This window comes from Ornithodoros turicata, chromosome 3, assembly GCF_037126465.1.
Source record: "Ornithodoros turicata isolate Travis chromosome 3, ASM3712646v1, whole genome shotgun sequence".
In the NCBI taxonomy this organism is placed as follows: Eukaryota; Metazoa; Arthropoda; class Arachnida; order Ixodida; family Argasidae; genus Ornithodoros; species Ornithodoros turicata.
The window spans coordinates 108,026,799-108,047,630 of NC_088203.1; the positions used below are offsets into that span (position 1 = coordinate 108,026,799).

A 20,832-nucleotide genomic window follows, 5' to 3' on the forward strand; every position below is an offset into this window, starting at 1 on the left:
AACAGATTTTTGTTCTGAAAATGGCTCTGGTATCAGAATACCGAAGGAACCAGGTGTTCTCATTGGGACAGCTTCGTAGCTTTTATAATTCAAAAGTTAATAATTAAGACATTGCCTTAGGAGTTTGCTAATGCTCTCCTGAGGAGTGCCCTTCAGCATATGCTGTATTGCAATTGATTTCATCGCGAAAAAAGTGATACACAGACGCTGATCGACTTTCCGGACATGCCCGATTTTTGAGACTCGTTCGCGGAAGAGCCGCGGGTCCCATAGAGTTGGCGGCCCACGGACGACGACGACGACGCGCCTCTGCTGCCACACGCTACTGCGCCTGGCAGCCAGTTCTACCGGCACCGTCCTAGCGTGAGACCACGTCCATCTGCCCGCTCAGACATTCCATCATTGCCGGTCACGTAAGGGAACACCACCTCCTCTACATTTGGTGACCTGAACAATGAACACCATGTTCGGCGTAATTCGGCCATTCATCACCCTAAATTTTTTGGCGAACCAGCAGCGAACCACCTTCTGGCAGGCAAGTCACACAGGGACCCCAGTTCCACGGGGGACCCACAGGGAGATCACAGCAAGTTCACTTTCCGGCCTCCACCTGCTTCATGATGGTCCTCCCCGGCACTTCTCTGGCGACGACCAGCATTCACGCTGTCGTACCGGTCGCGGTACTGTCGCCCCCTCAGCAACGCACTCACCCAGCAACGATCACTTAACGCACTTAGTCAGCAATACTCAGCAACAAGCAACGATCACTCAATGCCACACAACGCCGCTCAACACAATCAGCAACCACTCAAGCATCCAAGCAGTCAAGCACTCAACATTCACACATGTCATCATTGGAACCCGTCCGGATCGCACCGCGCTTGTTCCCGCCATCCCACTGCTGCTGCATCAACAGCCACAATCACAAGCGTGTGTCCAGTCGTCCATCATCCACGAGTCGTCCTCATTCTCCTCTTCATGGTATCGATGTGGACCTCAACCAGATGCACCGGTCCACGTCTTAGAGGGGGGAGTGATGTGACGGCCCGTGGACGACGACGACGACGACGATGCACCTCTGCTGCCACGCGCTACTGCGCCTGGCAGCCAGTTCTACCGGCACCGTCCTAGCGTGAGGTCACGTCCATCTGCCCGCTGGGACATTCCATCATCGCCTGTCAGGACTCATGTAGAGGAAGACCATCGTCCTCTACAAGTTGATGTATAATAATGTCCAAAATTGCGGACGCCATGAAGCCCCGTCGCTGGATATTTAGGACTATGTTTGCACAACCAGCGAATTTTTCTCTTGGGGTGACGGAAAATATTGGTATCATCAGATTCAAATCAGATCATCAAATTCGTATCAAAAGAAATCAACCAATTAAATATTGAGGCAAAAAAATAGGCAATGATTGTTCATTTTACATTCCTCTGACAAGAGGTCTGTCGTAACACTTTTGCGCCTTCGTTCTTGGCCAACGGCTTGATTCAAAAGGCCCAGCACGTGCTGCCTGCCCGTAAGTCGCGCGACAGCGCTGTAAAACGTGCTTCACCTAAAGCACGCATGCGTTAGGTGAAGCCGACTTGCGGGCTTGATAACAGCGGTGCCTCTGTCAGTGTACAGTGACGAAACGTGGCTTGGGAAAATAGAAGCTGATGTTATCAGGCAGAGCTGGACGCGCGTTAGGAAAGCATCGACAAATTTTTCCAGCCTACTGGTGCTTAGTAAAGTTTATTTTGAAGCGAAATTCGTTTTTTCGGACTGCTCGATTATTCGAACTTTTGCGCGATCCCCGCAGAGTCCGAAAAATCGGACAGTGACTGTATATATATTTTGTTCGCACGTTTTAGCTGGGACACCCTGTATGTTACACATTTTCCATTTGCGTTACTCAAGGAAACTCATCTGCAATAATTACTTGTTCATCGGCAGTTTTCTCAGTTTGGGACTTTTCGACTTATCCCCTTGTTTCATACAGAGGCTCAGTTGTCCATAGGTGTGTACAAGAAATAGAGAGTATGCACTCAGCACAAATGCTATTTGTTAGAGCAATCAACAATAAATGTACAACACACGGGACATCTGCCTTATTGGAATAATACGATTCATGTCTGGCATAGCAGCAAAGTTAATGGCTTGTGAATAGGGGCAACATTCCACTGCCATTCAAGTTGACGGCCAAAAAATACCTGCTGCTCTCAGTATGAGGAAGGTTTTATTGCCTTCCATCCTATTTAATGAGACTCTTTTTAGGTCACATCCACACGGACCAACTCGTTAGCTCCATCCGCAAACACAACAGGCAATCTGAGAGTGTGAGTTCAAATCCAACTGATGGTGTTTTTTTCTTCAACTGCCATTATTCAAACCTAAATCACTTTATTTTGCCAAAAAGATCATCATTATCAGTTGTTAAAAAAAAATTCTCTATGGACTAAGCTACGCCTGCAGGATCTGAACCAATGTCAGGTACGTAATACGACACAAACAAAATCCCATCACGCCATTGGGAGTCATGTGGCAATGCTCCTCTCGTTGATTGGCTAGAACTCCACTGACTCTCTCAAGTTTTCAGCCAGCGACCGATTCAGAGCAACTCAAGTTGTCGTGGTTGGTGGTGTCGGTGAACTTGGATCAACTCCGAAGTTGGCCGAGCACAATTTTCCTATTACTGTGTAAAGGTGGTGCTAATCGTAGAGACAGAATTGAGATCTTCTGACCTGCCAGACCATTTAACACTTGACAAGTGTGACTGTTTAAGCTGAAGCTCGAGCGCCAAATCCAACAAAGACGAAGAATTCCTAACAACCCTTGTAGGGTCCATATCGATTTGTCACAAACGATAAATCAGACATAAGGCCTAGACGGCATAGGTCGCCATTCAGTTTTTCGCTACAACCACCCGTGACTATTCGCCTCGAGATTGAACTGTAGGTGGCGCTACGCCAAAGCTCTAACGGGGACACGACATGACTCAGTGCAGCAGGCGCAGGATTTTCTACGCAGGTATCGCAGTATTTCTAGATGAAATGCCACTGTCAGTGCCTCATATATTGCAGATGTGTCCAAATGCGCTATTTAGAATGCTGAGAAGGTGTGAAAGTTGACAAAAAGTGCTGCAGTGGGAAATGCTGTAGTCATCAAGTTGTGAAAAAAAAATCTTCAGTGTGCTTTCCAAGGGAAACATTGCCATGCCACTCTTGTGTTCCAAGTGAGATTATATGTTATGAGTCCATCCTATGATCCATTTCTGTATTTTTGGAAATGAAATGAATAGAATAAGAATAAGAGACTGGGAGAGATCCCAAGTTTGATTCGTCTCCTGCGGCATGTGCAGACATCCATTCAACTGTGCTAAAAATATGTTATGACATAATCACATCTGTGTGGTGGACTTGACTTTGTGTGGGGTGCTAACTAAGGTTTTGGTTCCAGCGACAGTTATGTCCTGAAGCATGTTGTTGCACACGTGCATCATAACCCAAAAAACGTGTTTTACGAAGAAGCTCTGGTATGGTTTTACTTTAAACGCGTATGTGAAAGATACGATCATATGAAAGCTTCAACATTTAAAAATACCCACGTTATACCAGTATTCATACATTCATATTCCATGTGTTCCATATATTCATACATTCGATACAACTTGCGTTTAGCATGCATAGAATATCATAACTTGGCATTATGAAGTACGACCCAAATGCTCCATTGAACTTAGCCCTGGGTACATTTTGTTTGACACACATAACCACAGTGAGAAATATGACAAAGGCTGAGTGGAATCCACATAGTGCACGTTCTGTAGTTTCCTTCCCTGCTACGCACGTTGGCCACACAGTCATTCTCACACAGATGTGCAGAAACTGGGCCTTCCAAGCATGTTTTCGAGCACGATGACCACAGCCAAAGTACCGGCTCAAGCCACGACACTCATCCACCTCAAGGCGAATAGAGTGCAAAAGTAGCTCAACTGTAACATCATGCGTAAGGCCCGTAGTTTTTGTGCTGCGGCAAATTAAAAATTCTGTGGCACAGACTTGTAAATTCCATGATTTTCCGCGGCAAGGAGTCCACAACTACTTGAACCGGAAAGCACTCCATTTTCTTCGATAACGTGGGAACAAAAAATATTTTCTAAACTTACAGACGCACTGTTGTGGTTCAGCAATACATGATATCTTGTGTTCTCCTTTGATAAAGAATGCTGCCTATCGCCTACAATCATTTCATACCTGCTGAAAAGTCTTTCAGCATCTACAGAGTCTATAGGAATTGACAAATACTTGATCGCAATAGACCATGAAGCATTATGGATCACACTTGTTCATCCTAAAGTCTGCTAAAGGTGTTTCTCTCCTCTATCAATGCGGTTGATGTGGTTCGCATTTCCCTAGTAGTATACGATACTACAGCCTCACATGTTGTGGCAACGACTACAACACGTTGTACTCTATATTTAATGTAGTTCCACTCACTGGAGATTACAAGAAATTTCATACCTGGCAGCACGAGAAGCAGCAGAATCATTACTAGGATATCCTCGCACTTTACCAAAGATTCACTATCAAGTCTTCCAGCCTAGCCATAATGATCATAGCAAACGTACCTCTTTAAGTTTGTCCATATCTTGCAGGTAGAAGGCAATGTAGAACAGTGACAGAAAGGAATTGACAAACTGAAACTAACAACAAACTAGGTGTAATTAAAAGTCCCAATATGTGAGACATCATCAGACAAGGAGTGTTGCATGGCACATCCTGACCGCATTGACAAAACACTGGACAGTGTCTTTTTCACATCTTTTATGCTCCGCCTAGGAGTTGTTGAATTTCAAGTATGAATAAAAGAGGACCTTTGACACACTTAAAGGGAACAAGTTCACTTCAAATTACGTTACACGCTATGTTAATTTCGTACTTGCAATCGTAATTCAAAACTTTTATTCCGTTAGGGAGCTACAATCAAAATTATACCGGAATCTTTCTTGCGTCGACTCTAAGCAGTGAACGTCGTTCAGCTCCCGCATGAGTGTTTTTAGTTGATGCCACGTCATGGAGCAATCCCAGTGAAAAGTCGCTCTTCGAAGGATGTCAAGATAAATGCTGTCAGTGGGAGATTTGCAAGAACTGTTGCAGTCTATAATTCAGTGAATCGGTATTGAAAAATGCTGCAGTGTGCATCCACATGGCCACGGTAGGTATGCGCGTGCTTCTCCTGTTGTCTCATCGGATGTTGCCAGGGGATCCCTTTCGTTGCCACCAAAACCTGCTCTGTTTTCACCACATTTTTCGCGCTGTGTCATCTAATTTTGCTTGCACTGTACTAATTGAAACACGGACTTTCATTTGAGAGTAAGTTGTTTTTGCATACGGTGCCCATTTGATTGTTTACCCAACTTTTGGGTCTGCTACTTTTTAGCAAGAGCTTCTGCTAACAATAAGCTGAGACTAACGAAATTACGCTTCAGGAACCATAAGGATACGCTTTCTATGGGATTATATGGGACAACACCTACGCAATTTTGAATTATAATCATTCTGTCATATTATTCTCATATACTAATCATCCTTGTAAGGCTCAACATCCATGACCATTCAACTTTCTAGTGATTGGAAAGATCATTTCACAACCTTTTTTAATCAATCTTTGTACAGTCAAACCCCCGTACAACGATATTGACGGTTATCGTAAATTTGATCGTTATACGGGTTATATCGCTAGCTGCGGGCTAGGCTAAAAATAGCCACGCCGCATTGTCTCCCCGGTGAGATGAGGAAGACTGTACCAGAGTTCACGGTGGATACCAGCATTTATTGAATATAGCTCGTTATTTTCGCTCGCTTCTGGATGTTCGCGCGCATTACAACCTCGTGGTGTCGAGGTGTGCCGCGTACTCAACGGGAAGGCCCACAACCAAGTCCTTGAGCGCGTCGAGAGTGCGAAGAGCAGCGGTGCACGTCACCTTCGTTCCCAGTCAATGGTTTCGCTTCCTTGGCATGAATGCCGTCTGTAGGGAACGTTGATGCTCACAAGCTGCCCAAGTGGATGCTATCTGTTTCCAAGTCAAGCATCAAGAGGTTCCCACAAAAGAGACTGGCCCAAGAATGCAAACAGGACAAATGCCAAACGGGAATTAGGGCAAAGGCACGATGGCCGACCTTGATTTGTGAGTCATTAGGGTCAACAGCCCTGTCAGTCACGGAAAGGCACATGCAGTTTTCTTCCCTGCAATGTGCTCTATTCGGCGCGCTCGCGGAGGTGTTTATGATTATGGAGGAGGAAAATGACTATGAGATGCGCGTGTGGCATTGTGCCTGGTATCTCTGTACAAGTAATGGGCATGGAGGATTTCATCGTTATGCGCGGGTCCTTTTTCCATAGAAGCGATGCAAACTTTGACAGTAAAAATGGAAACCATTGTTGTGCAGGATATATCGTTATGCGGGGGTTTGACTGTACTTCTTTGGGACAGTGCAAGGCGACATGAAATAACCTGATTTTATTGTACACAATATTAGTATTATTTGTAATAGTAATTTGTATCAATGATAATGTGACATGATGTTGCCAACCCATCAGCATTGCCTCGGGGTAGTGATGGCATCCTAAATAAATAAAGTAAATGGCATTGTTTGGCTACAATCGGCTTGCGTTCAATGTGTTTGTCATCACTGTCCAGTTCTTCAATAGGAAAATATTGCGATGAAACTAACGATCATGCGCGAAATTTGTGTCGGGTATAAGACAGTGGCCAGTATTTTTATTTATGCGAGCAAAATGGCTCGGGTACACTGTACGCACTAATGAAAATATTGCATCCCAGTTCACGTTGCTTCTTCCTCTACATTGATCTATGTTTGCAAGAGTTTCACCACATAATTTATCAGCAAGCGAATGAGAAGAAACGATGTATCATGCTCGAACATGTGATTAAGCACGCATGCAAAAGAACAGGATTGCGGGCAACTAAACTGACGCTGCCACCGAATTCACCAACTCCCGTGCAATAATTCAGATGAGCATTCATTTCAACAGAGTTAGATTCTATTGTTATAAGAAAAACTTTATAGCACACACACTTATTTTCGCAAGGTTCTCAAAAATGTTCATCCCAACGATGAATAGGTAAATGTGTGCAGTGTGAGTGGAGTATATATGAATTCAATGCTTCCAATCCAATCTTCTAATGTAGTGTCATGTGCAACACCCTTTCAAACCCTTCAATATTTTTTTTATCTTTACAGAAAATTTAAAGTTGCAAATCATGTTGGACAGATATAAAAGACGGGTATTGTAAAAGTGATTAATTTTGCAGTCTCGATAATTTGCAAATTTGGATGGTGACACGTTTGGGGACATTGATTTTGTGTGTTTGTCGCATTGTGACCAAGTTGATACTGACTCATAAAGGCATACGCAAGACGCCTAAGAGAGTAGCCATCTCTAATGCCAACGTACAGGAATACCCAACCTGGGTGAACCAATCTTCCAAATGATACCTGGTGTGTCAAGAAAGTTGCAACACTGAAACTACTTCCAATTCTTGAACCTTATTTGTTGCAAGTTCCAGTGGTGTCATTTTGCTGTCATTGCTACCAATATTTTGCGGGAACATAATTTTTTTCGGAAAACGAAAAGGCGTGTGCAAACTTGGAGAAAATTACCACTTTTACCATATGCAGATGCTATAGCTGGGCCTGAGCCGAATCAGATGTCCAGAAATATGCAGGAAATTGAAGGATCAACTTAGAAATACTGTAAAATGATGTGTGGATGATATTTTTGCAATTTGGTGAGGACAGCAAGTTGTACAGGGAATGGCACAAAGAGCTTGAGTTCACTTGTGAGGGACGACTAGAGCCTTCAAATTTTGGACCGTAACCTTCCAACCCAATCCTACAGAACCAGGATGGAAAAGCTCATGAAGAAATGACAGAGGAATCCAAGCAAAGTCATCGGTTGCCATCCCTAACCAACTTGAGATTAATGAAGCAAAAATTAAATGTCCCACACAGGGTCACGGCTCAGCCCTGGCAGAATGGTGCAGAAATTAAAGAAAAACATGTCATTCCACGCTGTGGAAGATAAATGTTTGCAATGTGTATTGTGTTAAGTGAAGCTAAACAACACAGGGATAAAAAGGTCACACTTTAAGCCACCATCTATTCTCCCAAAGAGATTCATAATGAAGTGAAAACATGAAAGTGGTTGATGGAAGGTCTTGAGATTAAAAAGCTGATAGCCCTGCTTTGTCTTACCCGTGTGCTGTACTTGATTACTTTCATGAACAAAGAATATCTATGGGCTATCTATGGGGTGGGTTCTTGTGAGTCCCTCAGATTTCTTGCATTTCTTTGTAGATGCATTTGAAATTTCCCACATTTTCAATCAATTTTTTACACCTGGCTTCAGTTAACAATTGACTTTTGTAAAGTTTCCCAGTGGAATCATCATGAGGAGAGAGAGATTTTTCTGATCTTGTCATTTTTATAGCAAACAACCTCTGTGCGGGCATGCCACAAAGCACTTGAACTCTTCCATGCAAAGTTTACAATTTATGAAGAAAAACAAGCTGGTGTACTGCGGTCAATGTTTCCTTGAGCTTGAGGAGAAAAACACACAGCAGCTCTTACACAAACAATGCATGACACAAGAGTGAGCAGGTCATGGTAGACGGCATGCAGGTGTTGTGCATTCCAAGGAAATTATGCAACTAACTGTGGCATACTAACCACTGCTATTTTGATTATGAGCTGATTTTCGTAGTCCTCATCCAGCCTATAGTTTTCTGCGAGATACAAGAGACTTTTTTCTAAGGGTGGGCCAAATTTTCTACCAAGGTAAGAAATGAAAGGTTGCTAACCTTGATCGTTAAGCCAAATTGCGATACGTTGATAAAATCCATCCAGCACGCTGATGGTGAGAGCCAGGAGAACTTTTGGGCCGTAGGACAACCAAAATGGATACTGAAGCCTCGATATACAGTTGTCCCACCATGTCTGAAACATATTCAGTGAGTACCTAGACATAAAAAGTGGTACATTTACCTGAAGTTGAAATATGAGAAACATGACCATGAAGACGAGCGAGAGACAAAACACAATGACAGGCACGGTGATCAAGTATCGGAACAAATGGCGCTTCCAAGACGGGTATGCAGGTTCCAGACGCCCTGTCACTGGACTGGGCCCTAATGGGCCCTGAAATATCATAGTACTCATATGATACTGCACTTGCACATTGCAAGATGCACTTACAGTAAAAAGTGGCCGGGGCTCAGTCAACAGTTGGCTCTGGGAGTCAATGGTACCCCAATGGTAGGCAAGCTCAGCACAATATCGCTTCCACGATTCCAAGTAGAGGGTTGCCCAGAGCGCATTCATCAGTGCAAACAGCACAAAGCACACGTCTGCTTGCTTACATGAAACAGAAACCAAACACTATACTATACTCTATTAACGAGTGGCTTTTTTGTACCTGTTCATAGCAGAATGCCCAGAGCAGGAATCCCACGAGCGCTGGAAAGGTTAGTGCACTCGTGTAGTGGCCTAGCCAGGCAAAATAAATGGCAATCTTCACACCAAAGTAGTCGCATATGCTATCTGGAAATTTTACAAGTTGAACCAGAGAAACTATACTGTCTTTCCACATACCTAACGGCTGACATTGAAAAAATGCTTGCACCCAGCTTTTCCTTAGTTTATCCAAATTGTGCTTATCATGTAAAGGCAGAATTTGCTCCACGATGCCTTCAGAGAGGCATCGTTGAACTACAAAAAAAAGCACAATTAGTCGACTATTGTAAAGAAGAAAAATAAGGCACCTATGGATTGGCCTTCAACAAAACGTGTGTTGTGAAGGGCTTCCCCACGAGTGGCTCGAAGACTGTTGAGAAGGTAAACAATTATGCTCTGTCTTTCTTGACTGCTGAAGAATGATCCAGAGTCATCTACACCTTGGAAACATGCTTGCTCTTCATATAGAAATTCCCGATAACCTCCACCAAATTCCTCTTTCAGCAGCTTGCGTAGCTTCAATTCTTCCGCTCCGTGCAAGAGACTGTTGTTGGGAAAGGTCCTCCATAGACATCAACACACCCAATCAAAAGTCCAAAAACAAGTCACCTATCATAATTTGCAGTGAAGTAGAATGCATGAGATCCAGAATGGGAATGGAATCGGATGTCCACCACCAGCTGTGGCACCCTCTGCTGGAACTGCTTGGAAAACCAGTCAACCGTGTCATCTTGTACATGAGCAGGAAACGTGAGCACTACGTCACAGTCTTGGCTGGGTACCATGCGATGCCAATACTGTGCTGCAGCAAGGAACTGCTTCGATACCTGCCAGCGGCGACCTATCAGATGCCCAGCTATTCCAGAAAAACATTTTCACATCATCAGCTGTATAGAGAGTGTTTTTTTTTTATTCGTTATACAATTTTTACAAAAACTACTAATGCAAAATAGATGCTGTTTTTTGCAGTTGAGTTATACATTCCCTCGTGGAAAGTATGTAACTACAAGATCACTAATTACCTTAATTTAATTAACTAACTCTTTAATTAGGGGATATTGTGGAAAAGCGATATAGCAGAACGGGAGATATTCCTCATTGAAAGCCATTCCATGTTTAAAAAAACCTTTAAACGCGCACGTGTGTTGAAAAGTCCATCGCTCAATTTTGCTATGCAAATGAGCCGAAACGGGAACTAAGCACTTTACAAGTTGAGAAATGATGGCCTTATCTGGGTCGGGTCTATCTCGCCAGCAGATTACACCAATCAGTTCCATTGCTACATTCGAAAAGTGCGCTTGTTTCGGCTCATTTGGAGAGCCAAATTCAGCCATGGATATTTCAAGGAATATCTCCCATTCTGTTATCTCGCTTTTGCGTCAAATCCCCTAATTAAAGAGCTAAGTAATGAATTTTAGGTAATTATGATCTTGTAGTTACATACTTTCTTTGAGAGAATGTTCGCCTGGCCATATAACTCAACCGCAAAACTGGCATCTAGTTTGCTCTGCTAGTTTTTTTATTAAAATTCTGTAGTGAATAAAAAAAAAAAAACTGTATATTGTCCCTCTGTGTGATGCGCTAAGAGGAGATTTACTTGACAGAGCTTACACTCTACTCAAAGTTCCCCCATAAGTGGTTTAGACATAGGCCAATCAGAGCAGAAGAGGATCTACTTAACAAATGTACATACTTTGTGCTAGAGTGGCGATGATTTTCGCAAACGAAAAATGTGTAATGTCAAATAAATTGGAATGGCGGCTGTGTTGTCCACACTATTTATCCTTTGGAAGTTTTCATCCTCGAAAATCATTGCCACTCCAGCAAAAAGAAGAGGATATATCTAATCCGTATGACTTGGATCCTGTCCAAACCCTTTTGGTGTTCATGGACATGCAGCAGAGAAGGGTTGGAACAGTCACTTGGGGCACAAGAAAATACCCCCAGTGAAGGGGGATATGAGATGACCATTGTCTCGGCCCCTTTATGATGTACTATCTACCTAGATCAATGTGACATTTTTTGCCATGTCCACCGTCTGAGATGGGGCAGCACATAAAAAAAAAAATTGCTTCAGAAATGGTCGAATTTACGTTGCAAACGACGTTGAGTTACGAACGTAACTTGGACCATCTCTGAAGCAAAATGTTTTTTGATGTGCTGTTTTGAGTCGTCACGAAGAACGTTTGTGAGTAAAATGAATGGGACGCGCTGTCGAATTTACGCATTTTCCGTAGACACCCCTCACAAAAAGACTGTTGGGGGCGTTGCCCTAATTTACAATACAATCAGAGAAGAGAGATCTCGCTATGAGAAGAAAGGGCATTTTCAGATTACTTTCGGCTATTGCAACTGGGGGACGAATTGTGAGGTTCCCAAAAGGTACCGTATTTTACAAATGAGGCAAATTTGCGATTTTTTACCTCCTCAAAGGCACACCTTAGGATATTCAGAACTTAGGATGCAATGCTACCCACCCCAGACAATACGTGGAAAGAAATTCAGCTGAATATGTCACATAGTTATCAAGATATGTGGCGTCAAACTGCGTAGGAAGCACAAAAAAATTGGAGAGGTCGACCGGACCACCCTGCCTGATCCGGCGTGAAATCACCCTAATGCAGATTCCATTGCTCCGCTGTGCTTCTAGCAGATGTTAAATAAAGTTCCTCAAAAGCATGCATACTGACCCTGGAATCTGCAATATGCCGGTGATACAAGCGGTACCAAAGCTGTAAACAGTAATCCAAATTACATGACTCTCTTGTGCTTCTGGGAGAAGTTAAATCAAATTCATGGAAGCGTGTGCACCACCCCTTTAAACTGTTATCTGCCGCAAGTGGCATGAAAGTCGTAGACAGTGATTCAAATGGCATTGCTCCACTGGGCATCTGGCAGAAGTTACACAAAATCCCTAAATGCAATGCCCCTTTAAAGCGCAATATGCTACAGTAGTTATACCACAAGCACCAGAGTAGTAAACGGCAATTGAAATTGCTCTGCTGTGTTCCTAAAGAGGTTAAATACAGTAAAACCTCCAAAGTCGGACACCTCCCCATGTCGGACAAGATTTCATTGCACTGGCATGCTCCCGCTGAAACAACATGGGGACGAAATTCTCTGTCGTACACCCCCTATCCCGGAAGAAGGACAGGGTTTTCCCTGCTAAGTCGGACAAAACCCTGGCCAAATTACCTCAATCTCGGTCCATCTTTGCACCAAAAAGACCCAAAATAAGCCCTTGACTTTCGCCCTTTTTTCCCACTATACTGGTCTCAGCATTTTTTGTTTTAGTTTTTCGAGTCCAAAAACGGGTGCGGTCAGTCTACAATGTAACTGTTCTTTGTGTGAGCACTTGTTTTTGGTTTATCTAGAGCCTTTGAACGCGCACTGCACCAAGGCAATGAAAAGTGGAAAAATGTCTAGGAAGCAAGCGAGCTGGTGAAGATGATGCATGATGAAAAATCCCAAGAATAGGAAACACGAAGGGACAGACACAACACAAAGTATTAAAGAGACTTGGTGTTGTATCTGTCCCTTCGTGTTCCCTAGTCACGGGGTTTTTCATTATGAATGAAAAGTGAGCTGACGCTTCAGAGAAAAGTCCTTGAGCTTAATTCCAAGTGGGTTTAAATTATCGAGTAAGCAGCACGCAGCTCAAAAAGCTCCAAAGGTAATGCCACTGACTGGAATCTGCATGCAATTGAATCTACCACAATCAGTAATAATTCACTGGGTGGATAGAGAGGTATCAGGTACCACTAGTGACCATGAATTCAAGAAGGGGGACATTTCTGGCAAAACAGCTGTCATCTTTTCCATTTTTTGTTTCCCTCGTATTCTGCAACTTGGACACCTCCCTATGTAGGATGCACTTTGTGCGACACACTGCACCGCAGGCGTCCAAGATAGGGAGGTTTCACTGTATAATTAAACAAAGTTGCTAAAATTGTGTACTGTCAACAAATCCACACACTTCAAAGACCTCATGAGGGACAAGGCCTCATGTGAGTGCACTCACGGTAGGTCTCATGAGTGGCAAGGCCTCATGGGTGCACTCACGGTAGGCCTTATGAGGGGCAAGGGCTCATGAGTGCACTCACGGTAGGTCTCATGAGTGGCAAGGCATCATGAGTGCACTCACGATAGGCCTTATGAGGGGCAAGGGCTCATGAGTGCTCTCACAGTAGGTCTCATGAGTGGCAAGGCATCATGAGCGCATTCACGTAAGTCTTGTAGAGGAGGTGGTGTTCCTCTACATGAGTCCTGACCGGCGATGATGGAATGTCCCAGCGGGCAGATGTGCGTGGTCTCACGCTAGGACGGTGCCGGTAGAACTGCCGTGCCAGCGCCGTAGCGCGTGGCAGCAGAGGCGCGTCGTCGTCGTCTTCCACGGGCCGCCACATCACTCCCCCCCTCAGACGCAGAGCGGTGCATGCGGTTGAGGTCCGCGTCGATGCCATGAAGAGGAGAATGGGGACGACTCGTGGATGGTGGACGATTGGAGATACAGCTTGCGATTGTGGCTGTTGATGCAGCAGCGGGATGGCGGGAACAAGAGTGCTGCAATCCGGGCGGGTTCCAGTGATGGGATGTGAATGCTGATTGGTTGAGTGGTTGGGTGCTTGAGTGGTTGCTGATTGTGTGGAGTGTCTGCTGAGTGCGTTGAGCCCTTGTTGAGTGCGCTGAGTGATTGCTGCCGAGCGTTGATTGTTGCTGAGTGCTGATTGTTGCTGGGTGAGTGCGTTGCTGAGTGGGCGATAGTACCGCGACCGGTACGACAGCGTGAATGCCGGAGCATGTCGGCGCAGTGCGGGATAAAGCGACGATGGAAATTTATCAATCCCAGGAACTCCCGTAGCTTGCGAAGGGAGGTGGGTATGGGAAAATCCTGCACTGCGTGAACCTTTGAAGGAAGGGGACGGATGCCTTCCTGGGAAACCAGGTGCCCCAGAAACTCCAGAGAAGACTGGCCGAAAAGACACTTCACGGGGTTGAGGACTAAGCTATGCTCGTCCAGCCTTTGGAAAAGTTGACGAAGGTGGTGCTTGTGTTCTCCCGGGGTCTTGCTAGCAACCAGGATGTCGTCGAGGTAAACGAAGACAAACGGGAGACCCCGCACCACTGCGTTCATAAACCTTTGAAAGGATTGGGCCGCATTACGTAGCCCAAATGGCATGCGCACGAATTCAAAAAAGCCAAACGGTGTAATGATAGCTGTCTTTGCAATGTCTTCCGGCGCCACAGGGATTTGATGGTAGGCCTTTACCAAATCAATTTTGCTGAAGGTGGTCGCGCTGGCGAGGTCGAGGTTGAAGTCATGAATGTGTGGAAGTGGATACTGGTCCGGTACGGTGGCGGCATTAAGGGCTCTGTAGTCGCCGCACGGGCGCCAGTCTCCGGAGGCTTTCGGGACCATGTGTAGCGGGGATGACCAGGGGCTGGAAGAGGGTCGAATCAGCCAAAGCTGCAACATGTGGTCAAACTCCCGACGCGCTATATTCAGCCGCTCGCCAACGAGACGGCGCGGTCGAGCAGTTACCGGCGGACCAGTGGTGATGATATGGTGCAAGACGGCGTGCTTAGGGGGAATGGCCAAGTTGCAGGGTTTCGTGATGGCCGGAAAGTCGAGCAACAGCTCAGCGTAGGAGCAGGTGGGGACCACAGTTCGAATGCCCATACTTGGGTGGGTGGAAGGCACGCCGGAGATTGTAAGGCCAGTTGTCGAGTCAGCGAGCTTCTTGCGGGAAATGCTGATGTCAAGTCCGAAGTGGTGAAGAAAGTCGGTCCCCAGGATGGGGTAGGGGACATCGGCTATGACGAACACCCATTGAAAGAGGCGCCTAAGTCCTATGTCGATGGCGAGGGAACGCAGGCTGAATGTCGAGATCTGGGAAGCGTTGACAGCCTGGAGTTTCGAAGTGGACGGTCCACGGGCGCGGTCAGATCGCGTGGGAGGTACAATACTGACCTCAGCTCCGGTGTCCACTAAGAAGCGGTACCTCGCAATTCGGTCGGTGACAAAGAACAGGCGGCTTCCTGGAGGGCCGGAGTCGTAGGCCGCCACTATCAACCGGCCTCCGCATTTCCCGACCAAGAGCAAGGCCGTGTGCATTTGAACGCGTTGTCGCCGTATTTTTGATGGTACCAGCAAATATCGCTGGACGGGCGCTGCTCATCGGCGTGAGCAGAAGGAGAACGGCGGCGGGTGCGAGAAGGAGAGCGTCGAGTGCGGCATCGGCTAGAAAAATCAGAGCGCAGACTCTCGACGGCATCCGACAGTCGTGCGACTTGTTCTTGCAGCGATGCAATAACATCGTCAACGGCGCAGGAAGAGGTAGCGGGAGTTGCACGGGAGACAGGCGCGATAGATGGTGAGGAATGCTCGATAATCCTGTCCGCAAGCTGAGCGAGGTGCTCAAGGGAAACCTCTTCTGAGCCCGCTAGCACCATGCGCATTTGCTGTGGTGGTCTCTGGAGGAAAAGCTCCCTCAATATTGGAAGCTGAGTGTCGGCTGCGCTGCCAAGCAGCTGCCGCATGCGATGGAGGAGCTGCTGGTTTGCCGACGAAAAATTTAGTATGTTGAATGGCCGAATTACACCGAACATGGTGTTCGTTGTTCGGGTCACCAAATGTAGAGCAAGACCATCGTCCTCTACACACTCATAAGGCCTACGGTGAGTGCACTCGTGAGGCCTTGCCCCTCATGAGACCTACGTGAGTGCACTCATGAGGCCTTGCCACTCATGATACCTACCGTGAGTGCACTCTTGAGCCCTTGCCCCTCATAAGGCCTACCAAGAGTGCACTCATGAGCCCTTGACCCTCATGAGACCTACGTGAGTGCACTCATGAGGCCTTGCCACTCATGAGACCTACCGTGAGTGCACTCATGAGGCCTTGCCACTCATGAGACCTACCGTGAGTGCACTCATGACCCCTTGTCACTCATGAGACCTACGTGAGTGAACTCATGAGGCCTTGCCACTCATGATACCTACCGTGAGTGCACTCTTGAGCCCTTGCCCCTCATAAGGCCTACCAAGAGTGCACTCATGAGCCCTTGACCCTCATGAGACCTACGTGAGTGCACTCACGAGTCCTTGCCACTCATGATACCTACCGTGAGTGCACTCATGAGGCCTGGCCACTCATGATACCTACCGTGGGTGCACTCATGAGCCCTTGCCACTCATGATACCTACCGTTAGTGCACTCATGAGCCCTTCCCCCTCAGGAGCCCTACATGAGTGCACTCATGAGACCTACTGTGAGTGCACTCATGAGCCCTTGCCCCTCATGAGACCTACGCGAGTGCACTCATGAGGCCTTGCCACTCATGACACCTACCGTGAGTGCACTCATGAGGCCTTGCCACTCATGACACCTACCGTGAGTGCACTCATGAGGCCTTGCCACTCATGAGACCTACCGTGAGTGCACTCATGAGCCCTTGCCACTCATGAGACCTACCGTGAGTGCACTCATGAGCCCTTGCCCCTCATAAGGCCTACTGTGAGTGCACTCATGAGTCCTTGCCCCTCATGAGACCTACGTGAGTGCACTCATGAGGCCTTGCCACTCATGATACCTACCGTGAGTGCACTCATGAGCCCTTGCCCCTCATAAGGCCTACTGTGAGTGCACTCATGATGCCTTGCCACTCATGAGGCCTACCGTGAGTGCACTCATGAGTCCTTGCCCCTCATGAGACCACGTGAGTGCACTCATGAGGCCTTGCCACTCATGATACCTACCGTGAGTGCACTCATAAGGCCTTGCCCCTCATGAGATCTACGTGAGTGCACTCATGAGGCCTTGCCACTCATGAGACCTACGTGAGTGCACTCATGAGGCCTTGCCCCTCATAAGGCTTACCGAGAATGCACTCATGAGCCCTTGCTCCTCATAAGGCCTACTGTGAGTGCACTCATGAGGCCTTGCCTCTCATGAGACAATGTGAGTGCACTCATGAGGCCTTACCACTTATGAGCCCTTGCCCCTCATAAGGCATACCGTTAGTGCACTCATGAGGCCTTGCCACTCATGAGCCCTTGCCCCTCATAAGGACTACCGTGAGTGCAGTCGTGAGGTCTTGCCACTCATGAGACCTACCGTGAGTGCACTCATGAGCCTTTGCCCCTCATAAGGCCTACCGTGAGTGTGTTCATGAGGCCTTGCCCCTCATGAGACTTACGTGAATGCGCTCATGAGGCCTTGCCACTCATGAGACCTACCGTGAGAGCACTCATGAGCCCTTGCCCCTCATAAGGCCTATCGTGAGTGCACTCATGATGCCTTGCCACTCATGAGACCTACCGTGAGTGCACCATGAGCCTTTACCACCATAAGGCCTACTGTGAGTGCACTCATGAGCCCTTGCCCTTCATAAGGCCTACTGTGAGTGCACTCATGATGCCTTGCCACTCATGAGACCTACCGTGAGTGCACTCATGAGCCTTTACCCCCATAAGGCCTACTGTGAGTGCACTCATGAGCCCCTGCCCTTCATAAGGCCTACTGTGAGTGCACTCATGAGGCCTTGCCCCTCATGAGACCGAGGTGAGTGCACTCATGAGCTCTTGCCCCTCATAAGGCCTACCGTGAGCTCTCTTGTGAGTTCTTCCCCCTTAATGGCACCTACGTGAGTGCACTCATGAGGCCTTGCAACTCTTGAGGCCTACTGTGAGTGCACTCATGAGGCCTTGCCACTCATGAGACCTACCATGAGTGCACTCATGAGCCCTTGCCTCTCATAGGGCCTACCGTGAGTGCACTCATGAGGCCTTGCCCCTCATGAGATCTACGTGAGTGCACTCATGAGGCCTTGCCACTCATGAGACTTACGTGAGTGCACTCATGAGGCCTTGCCCCTCATAAGGCTTACCGTGAGTGCACTCATGAGCCCTTGCTTCTCATAAGGCCTACTGTGAGTGCACTCATGAGGCCTTGCCTCTCATGAGACCTACGTGAGTGCACTCATGAGGCCTTACCACTCATGAGCCCTTGCCCCTCATAAGGCATACCGTGAGTGCAGTCATGAGGTCTTGCCACTCATGAGACCTACCGTGAGTGCACTCATGAGCCCTTGCCCCTCATAAGGCCTACCGTGAGTGTGCTCATGAGGCCTTGCCCCTCATGAGACTGTAGCGGCCGCAGGTCGGCGCCACCGGAAGATACGCGCCAAAAATAAACGCTGACGCGCGCTCACGGGCTCGAGTTCTTAGCGAGCCGGGCGCAGTCTGATTCTGTTGCCTCCTAAGCTGTCTGCCTGTCTACTTCCTCCGGCCACTCACGGACCTGCTTCGTGCTTCCACAAAGACTAACCAGCCCTTCGACCTCCCTACTGAAGCTCAAGAAGCTTTCTTCCAAGCCAAAAATGCTTTGGCCAATGCCACTATGTTGGTGCATCCCGTTTCTTCGGCCCCACTTCGGCTCATGGTCGATGCCTCAACACACGCTGTCGGTGCTGTGCTCCAGCAATCTTCTTCCACGGACTGGAGGCCACTGGCTTTCTTCTCCCAGCGCCTGAAACCATCTGAGGAGAAGTACAGTACCTTCAGCCGCGAACTTCTCGCCATCTATTACGCCATCAAGCATTTCCATTACTACATAGACGGAAGCCATTTCCACGTCCTTACAGATCATAAGCCTTTGACTTTTGTTTTCAAGACCAACCGCACGACCTATCCTTCTACTGATCTTCGTCACCTCTCCTTCATTTCCGAGTACGCCACGGACATTCGCTTCATTCACGGGACCGACAATCAAGCGGCGGACGCTCTCTCGCGCATCGAGGCTATCTCTGCTCCTGTTCTCACACTCGATGCTCTCGCAGCTGCGCAGGCCTGCGACCAAGAGCTTCAATCCCTGTTGTCTCCTGGCACAACCCAATCTTCCCTCCGTCTGGAGTATGTTTCCCTGCCTCTTGCACCTTGCGGTATCGCTTGTGATGTTTCCGGTTCTGCGCCTCGTCCGTACCTGCCCTCTACGCTTCGTTTCTCCGCGTTTGAGGCGCTGCACAGCATTAGTCATCCTGGCATCCGGGCTACGCAGCGGCTGTTGTGCTCACGTTATGTCTGGCCTGGTATAAACACCGATGTCCGCCGCTGGACAAGATCTTGCACTGCCTGCCAGAAGAGCAAAGTCACTCGCCATACTAAGTCCCCTCCTGGCCACTTCCCCCCACCCGACGGTCGCTTCCGTCACATCCACGTCGACCTTGTGGGCCCTTTACCACCGTCCCGAGACCAACGCTACTTACTAACCATTGTCGACCGTTACACCCGCTGGCCCGAAGCCGTCCCCATCAGTGACATCACGGCGGATACCGTAGCCCGCGCCCTCGTTTCAACTTGGATCGCCCGTTACGGCTGTCCTACGCGCATCACCACAGACCAGGGCCGACAATTCCAGAGTGCCCTTTTCAAGAACCTGATGGCCCTCCTCGGTGTTCACCATATCAGCACCACGGCATACCACCCTTCCTCCAACGGCCTCGTCGAGCGCTTTCATCGTCAGCTGAAAGCTTCGCTCATCGCTCGCGAGGCCCAAACCAGCTGGGTGGATCACTTGCCTGTTGTCATGCTGGGCATCCGTTCGGCCTTCAAGGAGGACCTCTCCTGCACCGCAGCCGAGCTGGTTTACGGGACGACACTGCGTCTTCCTGGTGACTTTTGGAGCGATCCCGACAGCGTACGTTCTCTTCCTCAGGCCGAGTACGTCCAGCAGCTCCGGCGTTTCTTTCGTGGCCTGGCGCCGGTTCCCTCCAGGTCGCCGCCCCCCTCCAAAGTTTTCCTCCACCCAGACCCCAACACGAGCACCCACGTGTTCCTGCGCCATGATGCTGTCCGGAAGCCGCTCTCGCCACACTACGATGGCCCCTACCGTGTTCTCTCCCGAAACAGCAAGACCTTCACCATCGACATCGCGGGCCAGCGCCAAGTCGTCTCGCTGGACCGCCTCAAGCCGGCCTACCTTGAAGCCGTCGCCCCCGCTCCCCCACTCGCTCTTGGCGAGGACTCCCCCGCCTTATCTCCTCCGAAGCCTCGTCGCAGAGTTACTTGGGCAGCTCCACTTCGTGTCCACAGCCCCACGTCGCCTCCACTCTGAGGGGGGGAGCCCTGTAGCAGCCGCAGGTCGGCGCCACCGGAAGATACGCGCCAAAAATAAACGCTGACGCGCGCTCACGGGCTCGAGTTCTTAGCGAGCCGGGCGCAGCCTGATTCTGTTGCCTCCTAAGCTGTCTGCCTGTCTACTTCTCTCCGCGACAAGCCACAAGTGGCAAGGCCTCATGAGTGCACTCACAGTAG

General features: G+C 48.1%; 1 protein-coding gene across 4 annotated transcripts in view; it reads right to left on the minus strand.

Moving 5' to 3' along the window:
- The window catches only part of LOC135389167 (anoctamin-8-like), a 44,583-nt gene that overhangs the window by 19,284 nt on the left and 4,467 nt on the right, over window positions 1–20,832 (minus strand). Inside the window, exons 2-10 of one of the 4 annotated variants that reach the window (XM_064619219.1) lie at window positions 10,129–10,375; window positions 9,828–10,063; window positions 9,658–9,774; window positions 9,482–9,606; window positions 9,262–9,420; window positions 9,052–9,204; window positions 8,868–9,003; window positions 8,737–8,792; window positions 4,611–4,685 (exon numbers count right to left, since the gene is read on the minus strand). In XM_064619219.1, the coding sequence (XP_064475289.1) occupies window positions 4,611–4,685; window positions 8,737–8,792; window positions 8,868–9,003; window positions 9,052–9,204; window positions 9,262–9,420; window positions 9,482–9,606; window positions 9,658–9,774; window positions 9,828–10,063; window positions 10,129–10,375 (1,304 nt within the window). Of the gene's footprint in view, window positions 1–4,610; window positions 4,686–8,736; window positions 8,793–8,867; window positions 9,421–9,481; window positions 9,607–9,657; window positions 9,775–9,827; window positions 10,064–10,128; window positions 10,376–20,832 lie in introns of those variants that run through there. The other 3 variants (XM_064619218.1, XM_064619217.1, XM_064619220.1) reach the window with 3 other exon arrangements.